An 18758-nucleotide genomic window follows, 5' to 3' on the forward strand; every position below is an offset into this window, starting at 1 on the left:
AGTCCATGCTGGTTGTTCCCAATTACATTATTTGACTTTAAGTGCCTGGAAACGGCCTCCAGAAGGATTCGCTCCTCAATCATCCTAGAGACTGAGGCCAGACAGAGCAGGCTGCACCTCCCTGGTCACCTTCTTAAACACAGGTATGATGTTTGCCTTTTTCCAGCCATCAGAAATACCCCTAGTCATCACAGCATCTGACAAACAGAACCCTCTCCATGACCCCAGCCAGCACCCCATCCTGTCCAATGAACTGGTGTGTGTTCAGCATGCCTAAATGGTTCTTAACCCAGCCTTGCTCTGCCAGAGGTAGTACTTCCTTCCCTGTGATTCTGCCATAAAGCACAGGTACTTGGGAGGCCTGCAAACAGATCTTGCCAACAAATACCAATGAAGATCCTTATGATTGTACACATTCTTCTGTAGCTCAAAAGAAAAGCTTTATAAAGGGAGATATAAAACCAATAGGAAAGGAGGTTTTTAATTGTTTGTTTGGGTTCTTTTTTTTTTCACTTGGTTATATTTTTTAGTGGATGTTTGGTATGGCTCGATATCTCTCTATCTTCAGCATTACCCATTTAAATATTTATTTCTGCATAGTATTTCATGTTTCAAGAGACATGAAAACCTGGGATATGACATTATGGACATCATAAATGCATCTTGATTTAGTTGAATTTACAATATTACTGTTTGTTTTAGACTGTTTACATTGCATTTCTTTAAGAAACTAATGAAAAAAACATAGCTAAGGGACTGAACTGAGCTCACTGGGCCTGAAATTTTGAAATTACATAAACAGAAAGAGCACAGGAGCTTGAACTAGCAGTCATTGAAGTCATTGAGACTTTAGACTGAATTTGTAGTTTAAGGGACTCAAATGCTAATTTTTTTCTTAGCCACAATGAATACATTCAGTGAAATTTTGCACTGTCATTACTTGCTCATCCCTATAACACATACTATCAAACACAGAAAGATACATAGCTAGCTGAAAAATTGTTAATTGCATTTTCTAAAAGAAACAATAACACCGTGTGCCTCTATCAGAGCAGCTAGGTTGTGTAAAAGGCTTGCCTTTGTATTGATGAGCAAGTTACTTAGATTTTGTATTCTAGTATGTAGAAGTAGTAAATATCACACTTTGCACTGCAGACTCATTGGGAAGGAGAATAGATTGAGTTCTCTCTTCTTTGCACTGCACAGGAACCACTTTTTATAAGGGAAGCTAAAATAAGCTGGTGTACACCAGAGGGAAGCAAGACCGCACGACACCAGAGGAGAGCATCACAAAGGCACAATGTCTTCAAGCTGCACAGATTGCACATCATTCATGGATCAAGGCGGCGCTGAAAGGAATAGTCTAGCCCTGAATATTTTATTTTCCAGAATTCAGTCTAATGAATTCTTTGGCTGTAGAGGCAACAGATCAGAAATAGAGAAAACTACATATTTTGCATTTCCAAACGCATAAAAATTAAAAACTACCAACAATATGTATTATAAGCCAAATTTTAACCTGATGGGAATTGAAATGAATTAATTAGGATCCTCTCCAAAAAAAGGATGTGATAATGGAAAAGCTGACAGATCTTTCATTAAAGCAGCTCAGCACAAAAACCTACCGTGGTACAAATTGCTGAGCTGATCATGAAAAAACCAGCAAATTTTAGCAGGCTTTATCTCTAAAAGTATTAAGATGATCAATGATTTTGATAATTCAAAATGACAAATAATTAATCTACTGTGCTTTCATAATAAACAAAATAATATGATTTCTCAATATTTTAAGTTTTCATATTAACAGTACCTGTGGAGTTTTTAAACACTGCATCAGGAGAGAAGCTGAACCTCAAGATTTTAATGTACATTCCAAATAAATGTTTATCTCTCTTCAGAAGGAATGAGCTAAGCACATCAATCTAGTGAGCAAACTTGTTTACTTGTCACTTTCACTTTTGTTAAACGTGCCAAAGATATCAAAATACTCCTCATAGAACCAGACTGAAGACAATCTCATAGCAACATGCAGGAAATGTACTTATATTTAGTTCTGTGGAATATATATATATATGGTATGGGAAAAAAAGAACAGCACAAACAGAAAATATTGAATCTCTGTGGGAAAATAGCTTGTCTCCTTGGACAAATGATCCATACTGTTCACAGAAGAGGAAGGGAAAAATTGCTGAATGAGAGATGTAGCAATATTTTGAGGAATACTTTCTCTGTTTAAAACCACTTCTACCATTTTTTCTCAGTTCAGCTCAATAGTATTCCTATGGTGAGGCGAAGTGCTTTTCAAAAGCTTAGTATGAAAAGGGTTGGAAAATCAAATTTTCAGTAACAATTGATATTTCCAACCACTTAAAAACATGCACTTTAGAAAACTGAGTGTCTTGTTTTTCGAATGCAAAGATGTACTGAAGTTAGACTAAGCAGTACTTTCAGAATAGCAGCCTTCATGGCTGCATTTCTCAGTTGGGGCAACTGAGAAAAAAAAAAAGATTGGTAAAGGTATCTCTGTCAGGAGATCTCTGGATAGTAGAAGACAAAACTTCTCCAATGTTCTATTTCTCAATTTCAAGCAATGCCACATTTTTTCTATCAAATTTTAAAATAACATAAAGTCTACATATCAGAAGGATCTGAAAAGTATCTTCTATCTCTACATGGTTAGCTTGGGGCAGCCAGTTCAGATTGTCTTGGAGGGCAAAGTGATTATACAGCACTGGAGGATCTGATTCAAACTGTTGAAATCTCAGAGACTATTTAAATCACGGTGTTTGATTTTACTTCCATTCTATCACTAAGAACTCTTTGGTGAATTTTACAAAGGTTTATCAAGCACAATGACTTCATTTTAGTTTCTTTTAAAGCAAATGTGAAAAAATTTTACAAAACCAAATATTAACATATTTTGGGGGAAAAAAATCAAATATTTTAAATTATCTGCAGATAGATATTTTAGGATGCTCAATAGGAACCTGAGATATCAAGCCATAGTATTGCTTGCTAAGTATTGCCATACCTTCAGAACAGTATGTATTTTAACATAGAAGTGTTTATATGATACATGAGGGGTTGAAAGTAAATCAAACTAGTTGCTTGCAATAATTATTGTCTTAGAATATTTGTTTTCTGAAGCAGTAGAATTACTCTCACACTTCTGAGAATTAGCAGTATCTACAGTACACAGATTTTTTTTTTTTTTAATAGACTTTCACACTAACCTATGAAACATCTCCAGGAGAGTTTTAAAACTTAGGTGAGTCATATTCTTAATGGGCCAGAATATTTTAATAACTGTTTCAAGATTTTTGTTTTTAGATGGAACAACTCTCAGGAAGGCGTCAAAGAGAACACGACGACATCTGGGAGCTTCAGCCTGTATTTCTATATTATTGTCTTCTAAAGAACTGAACTTAACAGAAAATGTGCCATTTGGTTCATATTACTGTCATGAAAATCTATTCAATGAAGAGCTATTTTGTTGATATAATATCCTCCAAAGAAGTTGTATTTATTAAACATAGTTTCTGTCAGTATTCTGCCCCCTTCTCATTCCCAAACATGTGGAAAAAGCAAGCACATCTTACAAATCTCTAGCCTTTGAAAACACTGGAAGATGGGATGGTTAAAGGCAGCGGTAAATCAGTGTAAGAACCCTTGGCCAGCTCTTCCACAGGCTTTTTTTTTACAAATCATTTTATCTGTTTGTCTCAATTTCTCATTTACAAAGTGAAAACAATGATTCTTGCTGTCTCTCTCCCATTTTGCATTTTCTTTCAGACTGTAAGCCTCTTTGGGAAAAAAGTTCGGGTTTGTGCTGAGATTATTCAATAATGCTGTTGCAGACTATAATAAAATAAATTCATAGCATACTGTAGGGGCTGGATTGCTTATCCAAGTCCACCACAGATGGATATTCTCTTCAGAATACAACCAATGACTGCACGCTGTGTGTGTTCAAATTAATATTTTCAAGTAAATACTTAAGAAGGAGATTTTTTTTAATATATTATTGTTCTCAGATGGAAATCAGCACAAATTGCTACCATGGCTGTTCTCTTGTCCCTACTGTCTACGTGTCATCATTAGGTATAAACCTGAGTCTTGAATGCCTCACTAATTCTCTGGTGAATTTCCACAAATACCAGCTCCATCTAAAGAACAGCTTAACTAATACAGCTCTTTTGATTCAAAATGTCAGGTATGAAAAATAGATGGTCACTCCACATGCTTCATCACTGTCATTCAAATGAAAAGTATTTGACAGGAAAGAGTACTCTGTGGGCTATTTGCTAGAGTATCCAGGAAGTTTGATAATGACAATAAAGGAGAGAATTAGTGTAGGATAGTGGAAGAATATACAACAATTTTCACTGCCAACCAGACAAGAGGAAAGAGAAGTATTGTAGAGTGCACTGATAATGAATTGCCAAAAAAGTATATTAACCTGCACTTGGACAGCAACATTAAAAGTCTGGACTTCAGACAATATCTAAATGTGAAAGAAAAATCCAGGCAAGCCCCTGTGCTCACAGTTGTTTCATTTTCAGTCTGCAGGACCATAGCAGGGTAATGATAAGTGAACATCATGAAAGCCACAATTACAGATTGACTTCTATTTGGCAAAGTTTTGGTTCTACCTTGATGGTCAGAGATGCTGGCACCACACCAACCTGGAGCCCTCTAATTTTACACTTGGCTGGATTTCAGGGGCTCCACTATCCTAGAACGTATCAGGGGCAATGGGCACAAACTGAAACACAGGAATTTCCATCTGAACATGAGGAAAAACTTCTTTACTTCGAGGGTGACCAAGCACTGGAACACGTTGTCCAGAGAGGTTCTAGAGTCTCCTTCTCTGGAGATATTCAAAATCCCCCTGAACACAACCCAGTGCAACATACTCTAGGTGAACTTGCTTTAGGAGGGACAAGATGATCTCTGAAGTCCCTTCCAACCCCAACCCCAACCCCAACCTCAATCATTCTGTGATTCTGTATTTTTCAGCTTACGAAAGCAGAAACAAATGACTAATTAAGTAAATCTCTGAAGCTGCCAATAGGTTAAAGGTTTTCAGCAGATTACTAAACTGGAATCATGTCACATAAACAATACAAAATACATGCCTTACAGAGCTACATTACAGAAACTACAGAAATAAATACGAAACAGCAGCACACAAACTGAAGAATTAAACACCTTTAAACTAGACAGATAATTTTGCTAAGAAGCTTGAAAACAGATTAAAGATTGAAAGCCATTTATAAACTCAAGTGGTGTTCTAGACACCGAGAGCAGTGTAACAGGAAAATTAAAAGACCAGCAGATAGATCAGAGAGGACAAAAAAGACTGAAAGTATTCATATAAGAGACTGAAGGAAGTTTAAGGGAAGCATCATTTCCCTTCCCCCTTCTTTTTTCCCCCCTCAAAATTTCCAAATTTTGAGCAGAAATGCAAACAGGCAGTGACTGTGACCAGAAATGTTTGTACTTCCCTATGTAGGTGACAAACAGAGGGCAAACGATGTGTTATGGGAAGATTAAAAAACATCTTAATGTGTGAAATTTTAACAGCAATTAATAATAACAATGCTACTGTCTAGGTAGGATGAGAAACCTTCATTTCTGGGATCCTAATGTTATGCAAATTTCTGAAGTAACTAATTCACAGATATATCTAAATGGGGGATAGAATAACAGCACATACTATTCTTAAGAAACCCTAAGAAAATAATATATACTAAAGGGGAAAATATCATTCTTGCTGCTTCAACTGAAAAACAGGACGTTACCAAAATTTGGGCTACCAAAATACTTGAACTTCCAGCTTACTCTCTCTTTCCCCTGACGGTTTTCTATTTTCTTATTTGAACTGCTGTCTTATTACTTAAAGAAATATAATAACCTAAAAACCATTACACACATTTGTTAAGTGTATTTTATATAGATAGCATGGAATACAGGAGATGCACCAATTTAAGTGACAAGGGGAGCATATCCCATAGGATGCTGTATAGCAATGTGGTACAGTAAACATGACTAGACTGTGAGTCTCACTGAGTCAACATGGGATTCCAATCCTTATTTGCCCTTTTACAAATTAAATGCAGCTGGAGCAAAGTGTAACATAAGGCTCAGATGCAGAAAAGGCCTTAAAAGACGAGGGCTAAGACTAAACACTAGCTCAGTCTCTCAAAAGCTCCAGGTTTGTGTGACTAGGAACTTGGAAAGTCAGTTCTCTACCATAGAATGTGATGTTTCCAACCATGGTGTGGTTAATAGTTCCTCCACAGAGCGCTTACTTTATATTTACTTGAATCTTACAGCAATTTTAATTATGTCATCCAAACAATCTCAGTTTGCAAGAGGATGTGGCATTCTATAAAACAGCAGAAATGGACTTGTTTAAGGTCAGGGAACCAACTGCTTAGTTAATTTAAGTAACTAGAGTACTTTGATGCCCAAATAGGGAAAAATGTTAGTAGCAGAATGTATGCAGCACCATGCTTTGGGGTGTTTCATGCATCCAGGTGGCTTTGCCAAAGAATTAAACTTGTGAAAAGTAATAAGTACACCTTATTTCATGTATCACTTGCAATAACTGCTTTAGTTACATTTCTATATTTCTGCTGACCTAAAAATATCTCCATGGGAGATAAGAGAGGTGCTAGAACAACCAGATGGCACTTGCTTATATTTATAACATTCAAGTCTGGTGATAAACTACACGAAACACGATAAAAGATTAAGATATGCCTGCACTACAGCGAGGAATAAAGGTTTAAAACTAATTGAGGTTATATAGTAAGCTCGGCTATTGGTTTGAGACATTAAGGCGAACAATGAAAAAAGTTGTCTGTAATTTGCAGGATGTTGGCCTCATGTAAACAAGGAATGAGCTAGCCTAAGTCCTGGGTTTAGGTATATTCACACACATACATGACTGTTGGCATAAAAATAGTTCCATGATTACAAAAGTACAGTGTTTTCCAGAGTTAAGGCTTATTCAGGAGTATTTGCCCTCCTACCTAACTTACCCTGGAGCAACTAAGAAAAATAATACTTTCAAATTTACCAAATAAAATCTCCCTTTTCTTCTTGGTTCTGCTCCTGTAATGGCTAAAGTACTTCCTTCACATGCTATGAGATTTTCTTTTTTCACCTTCCTCTAGGAGATTTGCAATATAAATCCCTTTAAAAGACACAATGAGTTCTTCAGGTTCACTTAGAAACAAAAAGCTAACACAACTCAGTGTCAGACATGGCTGGAGGGATCCCAGACCCTCACATACTGCAGAGATACCTTTTGTCACTTATTAGCACCACTTCCCTTTGAAGAGGTAAGAACTCCATGAACATTTTTTTCTCTCAAAACCAGTAATACCTGGAATTTATTTGACTAGCAGGGTAATATGTCTAATGTAAGTATTTACACCTGAGCCTGTTACTCTTTCACGGTCATGGTAACTCATGTCCAGAGTCTGATTAATCTCATCATAAACTAAAATAAATTAGATAAAACACACCCTAAAATACATCTTTCTCATTTTGCTCTAGAGAGAGCTCTAGGATACCAACATAGCTTAAGAGTGCCTACAGTGTAACATCTAAAGGTAAACAAGATATCTCACATCAGGTTTCCTGTATTCCAAGCTTTCAGATGCTGAAGAGTATTTTACCTTTCTCTGCAAGACTGAGGACTTCATTAGGAGATTTTTCTCCCATGAAAATATTTGCTCACTGTTACTGTGCTTTACCACAAAGACTATCCTATTAGGATTTCTGCAATTCTGGAAAACAATCTTGTATTTCTTGCCATAAACCCATTCCAGTTTGTCAGCACACCATCTGCTCTACACACATCCCGCTCAGATATGACCTGCTCTTAGTGGTCGCACCAGTGTCAAATAGGGAAAGTAACCAACCTCCCAAATAATCCCTGAAATTCCTCAGGTTATACAGCTCTTAAGTAAATTATCCCTGCTGACTTCTTCAAAGCTCAGGGAGCGCATGCTTAGCTACCTACTCATTAGTATCCCAAGTCTTTTTCAGAGCCACTGTCTCACAGCACAGTCCCTGTTGCTGTAAACATCTTGCATTTTGCTCTTAGGTGTGTGACTTACAGTGAAGTTGCTCAGCTGTGCCTCACAAAAACAAGACACTGACACGAGCACTTCAGACCTCTGTAAGGTTCAGCAAATGATGCCTCGTTACTGACCTCATTTCTGTTTTCCACAGTTTCCTCCTGTCCTCTCTTCTTCAAACCTTTCCTGGGGCCCTACCAACTTAAACTCACCGTCTCCATCCCCACGTTCATTCCCTGCATTGTGCTTACACCCCCGCCCTCCTCACGTGCCATACTAGTAAGCTAACACTGCCCTATTTAAGGGGGATCATTTTTCACCCTATCTTGCTGCTCCCCCGTTTCTCCTTTACTTCGTTTTCAAATGCCAGCTGTGAACTTTCCCCCTCATTTTAAGCTCTCAAATCAGCTTAAAATTCACCTCCTTTACTCGAACAGCTCTTACAACCCCCCAGTGACCCACTCCTGACGTGAGTTCAAACCCCACGCTCTCCTGACCCCCTCTGACACTGCCACCTGCCCGCTACGTCAAAGGGCCCTTTTCCTCCAAGTTTCCACCATCTCGACGACAACTGTGAATTTACGGCAGCCAAAACATTTTAATATTTCCTTGATGCTCCTCGCGGGGCACCTGCGGTCCCCAGCAGGCTGGGGCTCAGGGGGTTACCAGCGCCCAAGGAGGGCCCCAGCCTGCGGTAACTCTCCCGCCGCTTCCCTCCCAGCGCAGCCAGGGAAGCGGGAGGAAACGCGCCCCGGCAGTGACCGAGGCGAGGAAGCTGCCGGTCCAAGCTCCGGAGACCTGCCGGCCGCGCCCTCCCGCCTCGGGGGCCGGGCCGGGCCGGGCCGGGCGGCGGCTCCGCCCCGCTGCGGGGGCGCCCACGCCGGCACAGGCGGCTCCGCTCGCCGCGCTGACGCCAGCGGCGCTGGAACACCTGGAGGGGCGGCGGCGCCTGCGGCTCAGCCCTTCCCTCCCCTCCGCAAGGTGAGTGCGGGAAGGGGGGCTCGCTGGGCTCCGTGCCGGGCCCGGGCGGGGAGCGCCGGCGCCGGGCAGCCCCGGGTGGGCGCCGTTCCCCCCGCGGAAAGCCCGCTCGGGGCGAGGGGGGCGGCGCGGCCGCCGGGCCTGTGGCGCTGGTGCCCGAGATCGGGGTATCCGCTGCCGGACCTGTCCAGGGAGACATCTCTGAGGCACAAGATGGCATCTGCCCCTCCTTGTGCCTTGTGTTCCCCCTCCCGCCGTGCGGTCGTCTCCCTCTGATTATTGCATTTATCCGTTTGTACCTCCCGTACATCCTCCCTGGCTCTGTGCCCGGGGGAAGCGGGAGGGAAACGGCCGGTTCTCCTCGGCGGTTTCCGGCGGGGCTGCCGGGCTGAGGCGCAGGTTGCCCAGCTGCGGTCCGTGCCGCTCTGGGGCCCGGCCGGGTCGAGGGGGGTGGCGGGGCATCCTCTGGTCAGGTAATGTCAGACATGGAACCGGCACCGAGGCAGTGACAGCTGGGGAGATGGCAATTCAAGAAACCCAGATTTCTGAGTTAAAGCTTATAATTTGTGAAAGGTTGATCTTTATAATCAGATTTGTTCTATATCCCTCCACCTGATCCGTGTAGGCTGCTCTAGTAATTTAAAAGAAAAAGGAAAACATCGGGTCAATTCTTAGTAGGAGAAAAGGGTGAAGGGCACTGTGCTCTTTTATTTGTTGGTATCATTATGGATATATTCAGTGCCAGATGTAAATAAGTCTCCTGTTCCACGCTGTTTTGCATAATGCTGATAGCCTCAAGGATCTGCATGGCCTCTCTTAAAACAGTTACTCGGGTTTGTCTTAGTTCAAATGTATAAATGTGAAACTGAATCGGGAAATCTCGGGGGTACGTTCTTTAACCCCTTACCTCCAAGTTGCATTGTGGTAGTATTTTGGAAGCTTGGCATTGGAGTTGTTCTGTTTGGTTGGTTGTAATATCTTCCCCCTGCCTGCAAGTCTTGCTTTAAACCAAGGTGACCTTTTGTTTCCTTGAAGCACCTGTTTGTTGGTTTTGATGCCCCCTCCCATGTTTAATTGTGTTATCCTCTTTCTTTCAGTTTCTGGATAGATTTTATTTAATTTGGGTCTCAGAAAGCAGCTGTGACTCTTGTTTCAGAGCAGACTTCTGGGAAGCAAACTGTTCTTGTGTTTTGCTCTAGCAAGACTGTTTAAGGACAAAACTGTGTTTGATCACTTCTGCAAAGTGTTGGGCAGAGGAAATGGTGGGCTGGATTTTGGAGTCTGCAGTGCAGACTGCATTTGGTTATGATCTTTCATCTGATTTTTCGGGTAATCCACTCTTTTTCTACTTGATCTATCCAGGGTTCTCAAGGAGAGAGTGGATGAACCCCTTGACAGTGCTATGTGTCTGACACAGATCTAGAAGTTGCAGTTTTTAGTGGTACTTAGCATGAAGTTCAGCAGCATCTCATTTAGACTTTAGCAATTTTTTATACTGCTGTTTGAACAGGAGTAGCTTATTGGTGTAAACTGGGTAACGTAATGGTTTAAGGTTTATGTCAGTACCACTGAAGGAGGAATTTAGCATAGAGCCACACAGATCTTTTGAGTCGTGAACTGCCATAACTGGTATAACTAGTCACGTTTTTCACATGACAAACTCTACTGGAAGGTGATGTGGCAGTTAAATGCTGCCAAACCTTGGTCTAAATGAGTTTCTAAAGTTTCTCTACTGTCAGAACTTCATGGGTGAAACATCATTATGTCCAGAAAGGTTCAAGCACTTTACTGAAAAATTTAGATGCTGGTCATTGGAATTTGCTTCCTTCTTAGTTGAGAAAAAATTAAGTGCTTTTTAGATAATGGTGATTTCTTCCACTGTGCATGTTGGAGTTGAAATTCAAATATGAATGTTATTGAAGATTTTCAGGTTCAAGAAGACCAGTTATGACTGTATGGAAAGGTTTCTTTAACATTTTTCTTTCACAAGTTTATATTATTGGGGTGTGGAGGGAATCACACAGTGCGAAGTAAAATTCCTTTTGAAGCCTACTGCAGGGTTAGGGGGTTTTTTTTTCCCTTAGTAGAGTTTCAGGCCCACCCATCTTTCCATTTCTTCTCTCTTGTCCATAATTTACACAGCTGCTAAATTGTTCTGATGATTTTCCAAGTAATCTTTTCTGGAAGAAATGAATAATAACATCTCTTTTGAGTCTTCAACTAATGTTGAAAGCTGTCAGTACAAGTTGGCAGAAAAAAAATGTGCCAATATCTCTTCTAAACTAGAAGACAAAAAATGTTCTCGAAGTCTCTTTGTAATACTTTTTGCAAAATCTCCTCCAAGAGTATTGCTCTGTAATTGATTCTTCAAGATGTTTTTGCCACTTATCAACCATAAAATCATTCTAAAGACAAAATTATGCCAGGTGATGCAGAAGCATTAAAAATACAAAAGCCCGGAAGGTGAAGTTTGTTAAACAAAGAACCAAGCAGTGAAGAACAGTAGAAACATTTGACCTTTTAAGCATTGCAGTAATAACAGTCTCACAGTAGTTTTTCCTGTGGCTATTGTTAGCCATGGCAAACTGAGGGACATTTTGACCAGTTGCACAATTGTTTACATCAACCTTGGGAACCACCTGTACTGAGTCACAGAAACAGTACTTGTGCATCTTGCAAGTAACTTCGTAGGGATCACCGCTGCCGGGACAGTTGGCTGGTGTGCCAGGATCTGAGAACAGTAATATAAAAGTTGAATGGACTGTGTGTCTGTGGAGAATATACAACCTGTACTGATGGTGTTTACTCAAAGGGTGGTGAAAGGAGGTCACCCTGTATTGTTGTTGCTGTGCATGCTAAGACTATTTTGTTAATCGAATCTCTTATCCATGTATGTGAAAGGGAATCTAGAGAAAATTATCTTCTCCTGTTCCCTCGTCCAGCATTGTTTCCCCTTAGGTATAAATTGCTTTCTGTCTTCTGCATGGATGAAAAGGCAGGAGGGAGGCAGAAACTTGAGAGGGTTGACTGTGCCAGCAAATAGGGTATCTAATTAAGAGCCCTTAGTTTGAAGTTCTAAAACCATATATGTTTATATGTAATATCCTATACATGCAAAAAGAGTTTTTTGGTGGTTTTGTTTCTTTGGGGGTTTTTTTTGTCCGTTGCTTTTCCTATAGGTTCTACAAGGGAAAGTTTCCTGATATTAAGACTCTAGACTGATTACAGGTAGAATGTGTCACAAAAATAATCTTGTCTCTTATAATCTATGCACACCACGTGTTCCTCATGGCATTTTCTTTAATACTATTCAGCTACTAAGTTTGCAAACACTGGTTTCTAAACTAAGAGAACAAATGCATATTACAAAACAATTTGATAATAATTTTTGAAAAATGAAGCAAGTCTGCATTTAGAATGAAGTTAAATACTGGATTGTATATATCCCTGGTTTTGCTCATTAACAGTGAGGTAAGACCTGCCACTCAGTGACTTATATTCAAAAATTCTTTCATAAAACGCACATAGTACTTATGATGCTTACCTGGTTCTTTCCTGAGGGCGTTCACTCAGTGTTCTTCACAAATGTAAGTGCAATACTTTAATAGTCAAGTAAAAGATGTTACACGAGGGCAAATTGACACTATGTGCTGTCCCTACATTATTTCACAATAAGCAGATGAAAAATCAGTATAATCTGAAAAAGGAGTTTAAAATTAATTTTTTGTGTGATTAAATATCTCTGGGTTTGTGCTAGTGATTAAGTTCTGCATGCATGTGAACTTATCTAGAAAGTGCTAGTGTTTGCTCATCAGTCTTCCAGCTATGCATCTACCAGCATTTATTTGAAATATTTTTTCTGAGACTACATGTGCTGTCTTGACTGCATGTGCTATTCTTATCGGTGCTTTTGAGGTAAACCACTGTTTTCAGGAATTTATCATTCAACTGCTTAAAAATCTGCAAAAAACCAAACCCAACCCAGCTCCAAGTGTCATTCCAATACCTGTTATGTTCTAGAAAGGAAATCACTTATGCCTGTAAGTTTGACTTGGTAGGTTTTGGAATAATATGATAGGAATATGGTACTGAATAGCCACAAAATTACTTTTTAGAGAGGAATGCTAACAGTTGACTTGGTCCTTGCACTTCGTGGGAGCAAAAACAGGTTTTAAAACACATGCTGACATAGTGCCAAATTTCTATGTTTTTGTGTTGGCTAAAACTTGCCTCTAACCACTCCAATACTGAAAACCAGTGCAGTTCAGATGGATTGAATACTCTTTAAGTTCTAAGTGAGCAATAAGTTTTCAATGTGTAAATTTTCTCTCTTTATATACCACTGTCTTCTATTAACTTGTATGTATCATGGTTGGAAATAGAAAAATAAAGACTAAAGAATAGCATGAGAAACAGGGCCCTGGATATCATCCTTTGTTTATACTACCCCAGGAAATTAAGTAGAATAATTTCCTATGTTAATTGTGTATTCTGAAACATTAGAAGCATGACAATTGTTTCTTGGAAAAATAATTCTTAACAGTACTCTCTGCAGTAGCTATGGTTCATCTGCCCTGCATAGAGAGTATTAAGAGTCAGTGTAAAATTCAGTGAAAAACAGTTCACTATGTATTTAATGCCAGTAGTATTTTTTTGGATGTACTGTTTGCAGATGGGTTCCTAGGTATTGCTGCAAAATGACAGAAAGCAGATCTGAAATGTTCAGATTTCTTCAGAGCTTGTACGTTGTTTGTAATGATACAAGTCCTTAATTGCAGTCAGTCATTTAAGATACCTGCTGGTATTACTGTGGTTTGTTCTCCATGCAGTTTACTAGCTTGAGAAAGAAGGGAGTGTTATTAGCTCAAACTGATGCCTTGGAGAATGGGCTCCAGTTTCTTTGATATTTTGTTGTTGTGAGTACATGGTTGGGGTTTTTCTGCATGTGAAATTTCAGGGGGCAGTGGGGGTGGGCGGGGGGGTGGTTGGTATGTTTTTTGGGTTTGGGTTTTATTGTTTTCTTGTGGTTTTGCTTTGTTTTGGGGGGTTCTGTATAGGGGTTTTTTTGTTGTTCTTTTTTGCTTATTTGTTTGTTTTAATTCTTTGAAGAATCAAGACGAATTAATAAATAGAAAGAAATAACATTTTGCTGGGATGTCTCAAAAGCCTCGATAGAGAGGATAAGGAAATGGACAAAATTGCGTATAGAAGTGTTAGTTCCAGAAGTGTTTGCAATGAAACTAAAAACTGGTTCCAGGAGGTTTATGGGACATGGCTCTGTCCCAATCACAGTGTTTTTCAGTATGCTGCTGACACTTTTCCCCCTCAGTAATTCAGCAGACCACCATGAAATCCTAGTTTTGAGAGAATTGGAATAGAAAAGCACTCTCACAGCATAATTTAGCTGTGTAGTTCAGGTGCTTCTTGTGAAAAGCATCATTTATGTGTACAGAGAACGCAGTGGTGAGGCTCTCTTTCAAGTGCTCAGATTTGCTCTTTGGAGGTTCTATTCACCATTTTTACAGGGACTTAATATTGAGAGGCTTATATGGTAATTTAGACACTGCAGTTAGATAATTGGGGTCAAACAGCATGATTTTTTCCCTCTCAGAACCTCCCAGGTATATGAATATAAAAGGATCTCTCTCTGTATAACAGATGCCATTTATCCTGTGCTTCTTTTAAGAATGTTTGAAACTTCTTTCAAGATGTCAGCTCCTGAAATAGCTTGAAAGAGTAATTCTGTTGATACTGAAATCTTATATTTCTTCTCCTGAGAACTTAGGGGTAATCTCTAAGATATATATGCTTCCCAGGATAAGTAACAAAGCTGTGGATCAGTCTGAAACAAAGGAATAGACAAAAAGTTGTAGTGGATGGAAGGAACTGCTAATGCAGCACTTACCAATCTGCAAACTGTTTGAATTAATAAACAAGTGCATCAGTGTGTGGTCTAACAGAATGAAAAGACTCCTGGATTCAAAGCTAAGCATGGATGATTCTGCAGGATTAGAACATCAATGTTGAGAATTAAGAGCTTTAGAGGAAAAAATAAATCTTGTCATTTTTCATAGATATAGCTTGAACTCTAGATTAATTTTAGCTGAATTACAGTGGTAGCTATTCATGTAGTTAAGAGTAGGAATACTTCTAAGTCTGTGCATAATCTGGACATCAAATGCCTGTATAGACCCAGACAGCTTTTATTCTTCCTACACTGGCAATATGGATAATAAAGATCTTCAGGCTATTAATATTGTCCTTTGTTTGGAAAAGGCAAAATGAAAAGTCACTTGAAGCTCCATGTTTGTAGATAGACTAGCAAAGATAAAACTGTGCCCAGTCTAGTCTTCATCTTGCAGTGAGACTGCTTCTTGCTTTGCAGGCCCATTCACCTGATTCAGTTTGATCACAGCTTCCAGGGAGCAGAGTGAGAGAGATGTGTTGCCAGCCAAGAGCTTTTGGAGACACAGATGGCATTGATTCCCTCACCTAAGCACATTTTCTTCCCTTCAGAGTATTTTACATAAATGAAACTATCACTCAACTTTTACATATAGAACTCCTTAATTTTTTTTTTTTAATTGGTTGTCGTTACTTAGTACTTACTGTATTAAAAGTTTCTTGGAAGATTATTCATTTTAATAAAAGTGTTGCAATAAGTAAATCAACTGCAATGCATGATTCTGTTATATTTGAAGTTCTAAGTTGCAAGGCTTTTAGGATACGTAGAGTCTGTGGGGATTTGAAGAGCCACAGAACTTATTAGCTGCTTTGAAAGAACAATAAAATGAGAGGACAGTGCAATCAGTGAAAGTGCAGACTCTTCTGTGTCTCTCCTGATGAACACATTGCTTGCATGTGAGGGTTGAAGAATTCTGCTATGCAGCTGTATCACTCCTGAAGTCAAACTGAGTCTAGAAACAGTTTGGATGTGTTTTACAGTGTCCAGGCTGAAAGGCTGTGCCAGTCTTCTCTGGCATCAGCCTGCAAGTATGACGATTTCTGGAACACAATCCTGAGGCTTCTTGGTGGCTCCTCAAAGAGCCCCTTAGGGATTTCCAAGGTTTCAGCAGGACTTATGAACCCAGCTGAATCTGTATGGGAATGGATGTTTCAGCATTGTGGTCCCTTGTTTTCTGAGCAGACTTGTTATGAATAGGGCCAGCTCAGGTTTATTGCTAAAACTGAAGTACCATCAGTCTCTCTCAAAACACTGGGAAAAGTACTTGCAAAATTACTGCACTGCAGCATTAAATGTGGGTTTGTGTACAGTAATCTGTAGTGTTCCACTGCTTTCCCCAGCACGATAAAAAACACCTGTGTTTGCTTCTGATAGCCCTTCCCCCATCTAGAGTATCCCTACCTTTTGTTTGTCAAGATAGAGACTGTCATGGAGATCACTAGTGTTGTGTAACTCTTTATTGTCAAAGATAATGGAAACTTTCTGATACAAATGCTTTCCTATAGGGTGATAAATGATTTTTTCAGGTTTTTTTTTGTTAATCATTGTCAGTATAATATTATTTATTGAAACATCTTTTTTTTTTTTTAGTCTTAATACACTGGGAAGAAAAACAAAAAAAAGTTCCTTACATCAACTCCTTGTGGCAAATTAAGCTCATTTTTATATCTAAAACTGTGTGATAAAAGGTTAATTTTAAATTTGACTACAGTTTCGGGGGAAAGTGTTGGTGGATTCAAGTCAGTGTCATGTGCTTTCATTGTAGTCAGCTTTGCCAAAGAGCAACTACCTTATTGCTTCTGTTCAGGACATTTATGTCTTGTTCTTCGAAAGCATAACAGAGTTCAAAGCCTAAAGCAGTCAGAAGTTATGTGCTAATTCTTTGGTTTCTTCCTGAAGCCTCAGGGACAGCATTTTGTGACTGTAGGGATTCTTTGTTACATGATTATGAAATGTTCCTTTTAATTCTTGGATACTTTCCTGGGCTGTTTCCAGTCCTCTTTTATTAGTATCTCTCACTTTTTGAGGCTAGACCTAGGTCTTGGGATTTCTTCAAAAAAAATCTCACTACTTTCAGCTAACCCAGATGCTCTTAATAGTGTCCTTTGTTATAGCTGAACCAATACCTTAACTCTCTTTTGTTCCTGGACTTGGAATAGACAGTAACAACACATGAAGTTAGAGATTATAAAAATGATTAAGTTACTGGAGAGACAATTTACATTGCACACATAGCAATAATGGAAGAATGTTAATGTTAAAAGTTTTGGCTATGAATGAAAATATATTACTGAAAGGTGAAAGTATCGTATGTAACTTTGAAAACATACTGTATCTTTTTGTATGTGTTTAGGCACAGTGGTCATGGGGCAGTGTTATCCTCCTGTCCATTTACACCATCCTTGTGGAAAGTCTTTCGTATTAAGCCAATGGTAGCAGCAAGCTTGCTGCTCTCCCTTCTGATCTTCTTTTACATTGCACAAATTTTTCACAGAATCACATAGGTTGGAAGGGAGCACTAGAAATGCACAGCCCAGCCTCCTGTTCAACCGAGCCCAGTAAGGGCACATTGCTCAGGGCCATGTCTATCCCTCGCCTCAGGGGGCAGCTTGTGCCAGTGCTTGACCACCCAGATATAAACATGAGAATTTCTGTAATAGCATCTCAACTACATCTGGCCCAATTAAATATTTCTATACTATGTTCCTCTACCTTTGTTTCATTTTTTGATATCTGTGTAATATATACTCTTCCCTTTTCAGTAGAGCTTAACCGCTATGCTGAAACATGAAACATGAAATACGAATTAATTTATACAAGTGTATCTAACTTGCAACAAGGTCTGTATAAATGGAAATTTTTTAGGGTACATTCAGATTGGCAGAACCCAAAGCAAATGCACATTTGTGGTCTAAATTAACAGCTAAAAAAATGGCATAATAGTAGTGGACATCCAGGTTTTTCAGTGTTCTTGGTTACTGAGAAAGGTGAAACTCAGATGGGTCTTCTGAGGCATGACTGGTTTCTTTATGAAGATTTCTTGGACAGCATCTGGAATGAATGGGATCCAGGAACATTCTTGATAGAAATTATAGGTGAAATACTGCAAGCCTTATAAAAAGTAATCTGATTATTTCTTAGCAGCCACAGTTCTGTTTTCTCAATGCTAGTGCTTACCAAACTGTCTTCGAAAATTGAATTCTTATTTAGAACCAAAAGGTGGCTCCATACTGGAAATAAAACGGGCCTAGAGGTTGAGCTTGAGCACTGGGCCACTGCTTATTCCCACTGTTTAATTACTGCAATCTCCCTGGCATGGTTTTTATCTATACTACCTGGAACTCTCTGGGACCTTTCTCTCTCCTGGCATGTTTTGGGTGATATCACATGCCAAGAGCCATTTCCAGCAGGCAGTGTGGGTAAGACTCCACTTCTGTTTCCTTCCACCCTGATCGGCCACACGACACTATCCCAGCAGGCCTTGTAGCCTCGAACGCCTCAAGTGCCATCATGTCACACAGCAGGACAGGGAATAGACACCCTCATTTTCATAGCATGTGAATACTGTCCTAATAGCTGTGGTATAATCCTCTCTTTGAACTAAAAAATTCCCACAACTAATATCTTAAGGGCATAGGGGTGCTATGTAGGACCTGGACGAGTATAACTAAGATGATCTCAGAGTCAAAATATAAGGTCAGATGTTTACGAAGAAAGAG

At 39.5% G+C, this 18758-nt stretch overlaps 2 protein-coding genes across 4 annotated transcripts in view; one reads left to right on the forward strand and one right to left on the reverse strand.

Moving 5' to 3' along the window:
- Window positions 1–8694: 8694 nt before the first annotated feature.
- LOC114002796 (proline-rich protein 2-like) lies at window positions 8695–9384 on the reverse strand. The gene has a single exon (XM_027749067.2). The coding sequence runs from the start codon at window positions 9382–9384 to the stop codon at window positions 8695–8697; it is 690 nt and encodes a 229-aa protein (XP_027604868.2).
- The window catches only part of ICA1 (islet cell autoantigen 1), a 71426-nt gene continuing 61648 nt past the window's right edge, over window positions 8981–18758 (forward strand). For all 3 annotated transcript variants that reach the window (XM_027749183.2, XM_027749184.2, XM_027749182.2), the window contains exon 1: window positions 8981–9077. The gene's annotated coding sequence lies outside the window, so the exon portion shown is untranslated. The remainder of the gene's footprint in view (window positions 9078–18758) is intronic.

Source organism: Pipra filicauda, unplaced genomic scaffold (assembly GCF_003945595.2).
Source record: "Pipra filicauda isolate LSUMZ 115617 unplaced genomic scaffold, ASM394559v2 scaffold66_size7647185_pilon, whole genome shotgun sequence".
Classification (NCBI taxonomy): domain Eukaryota; kingdom Metazoa; phylum Chordata; class Aves; order Passeriformes; family Pipridae; genus Pipra; species Pipra filicauda.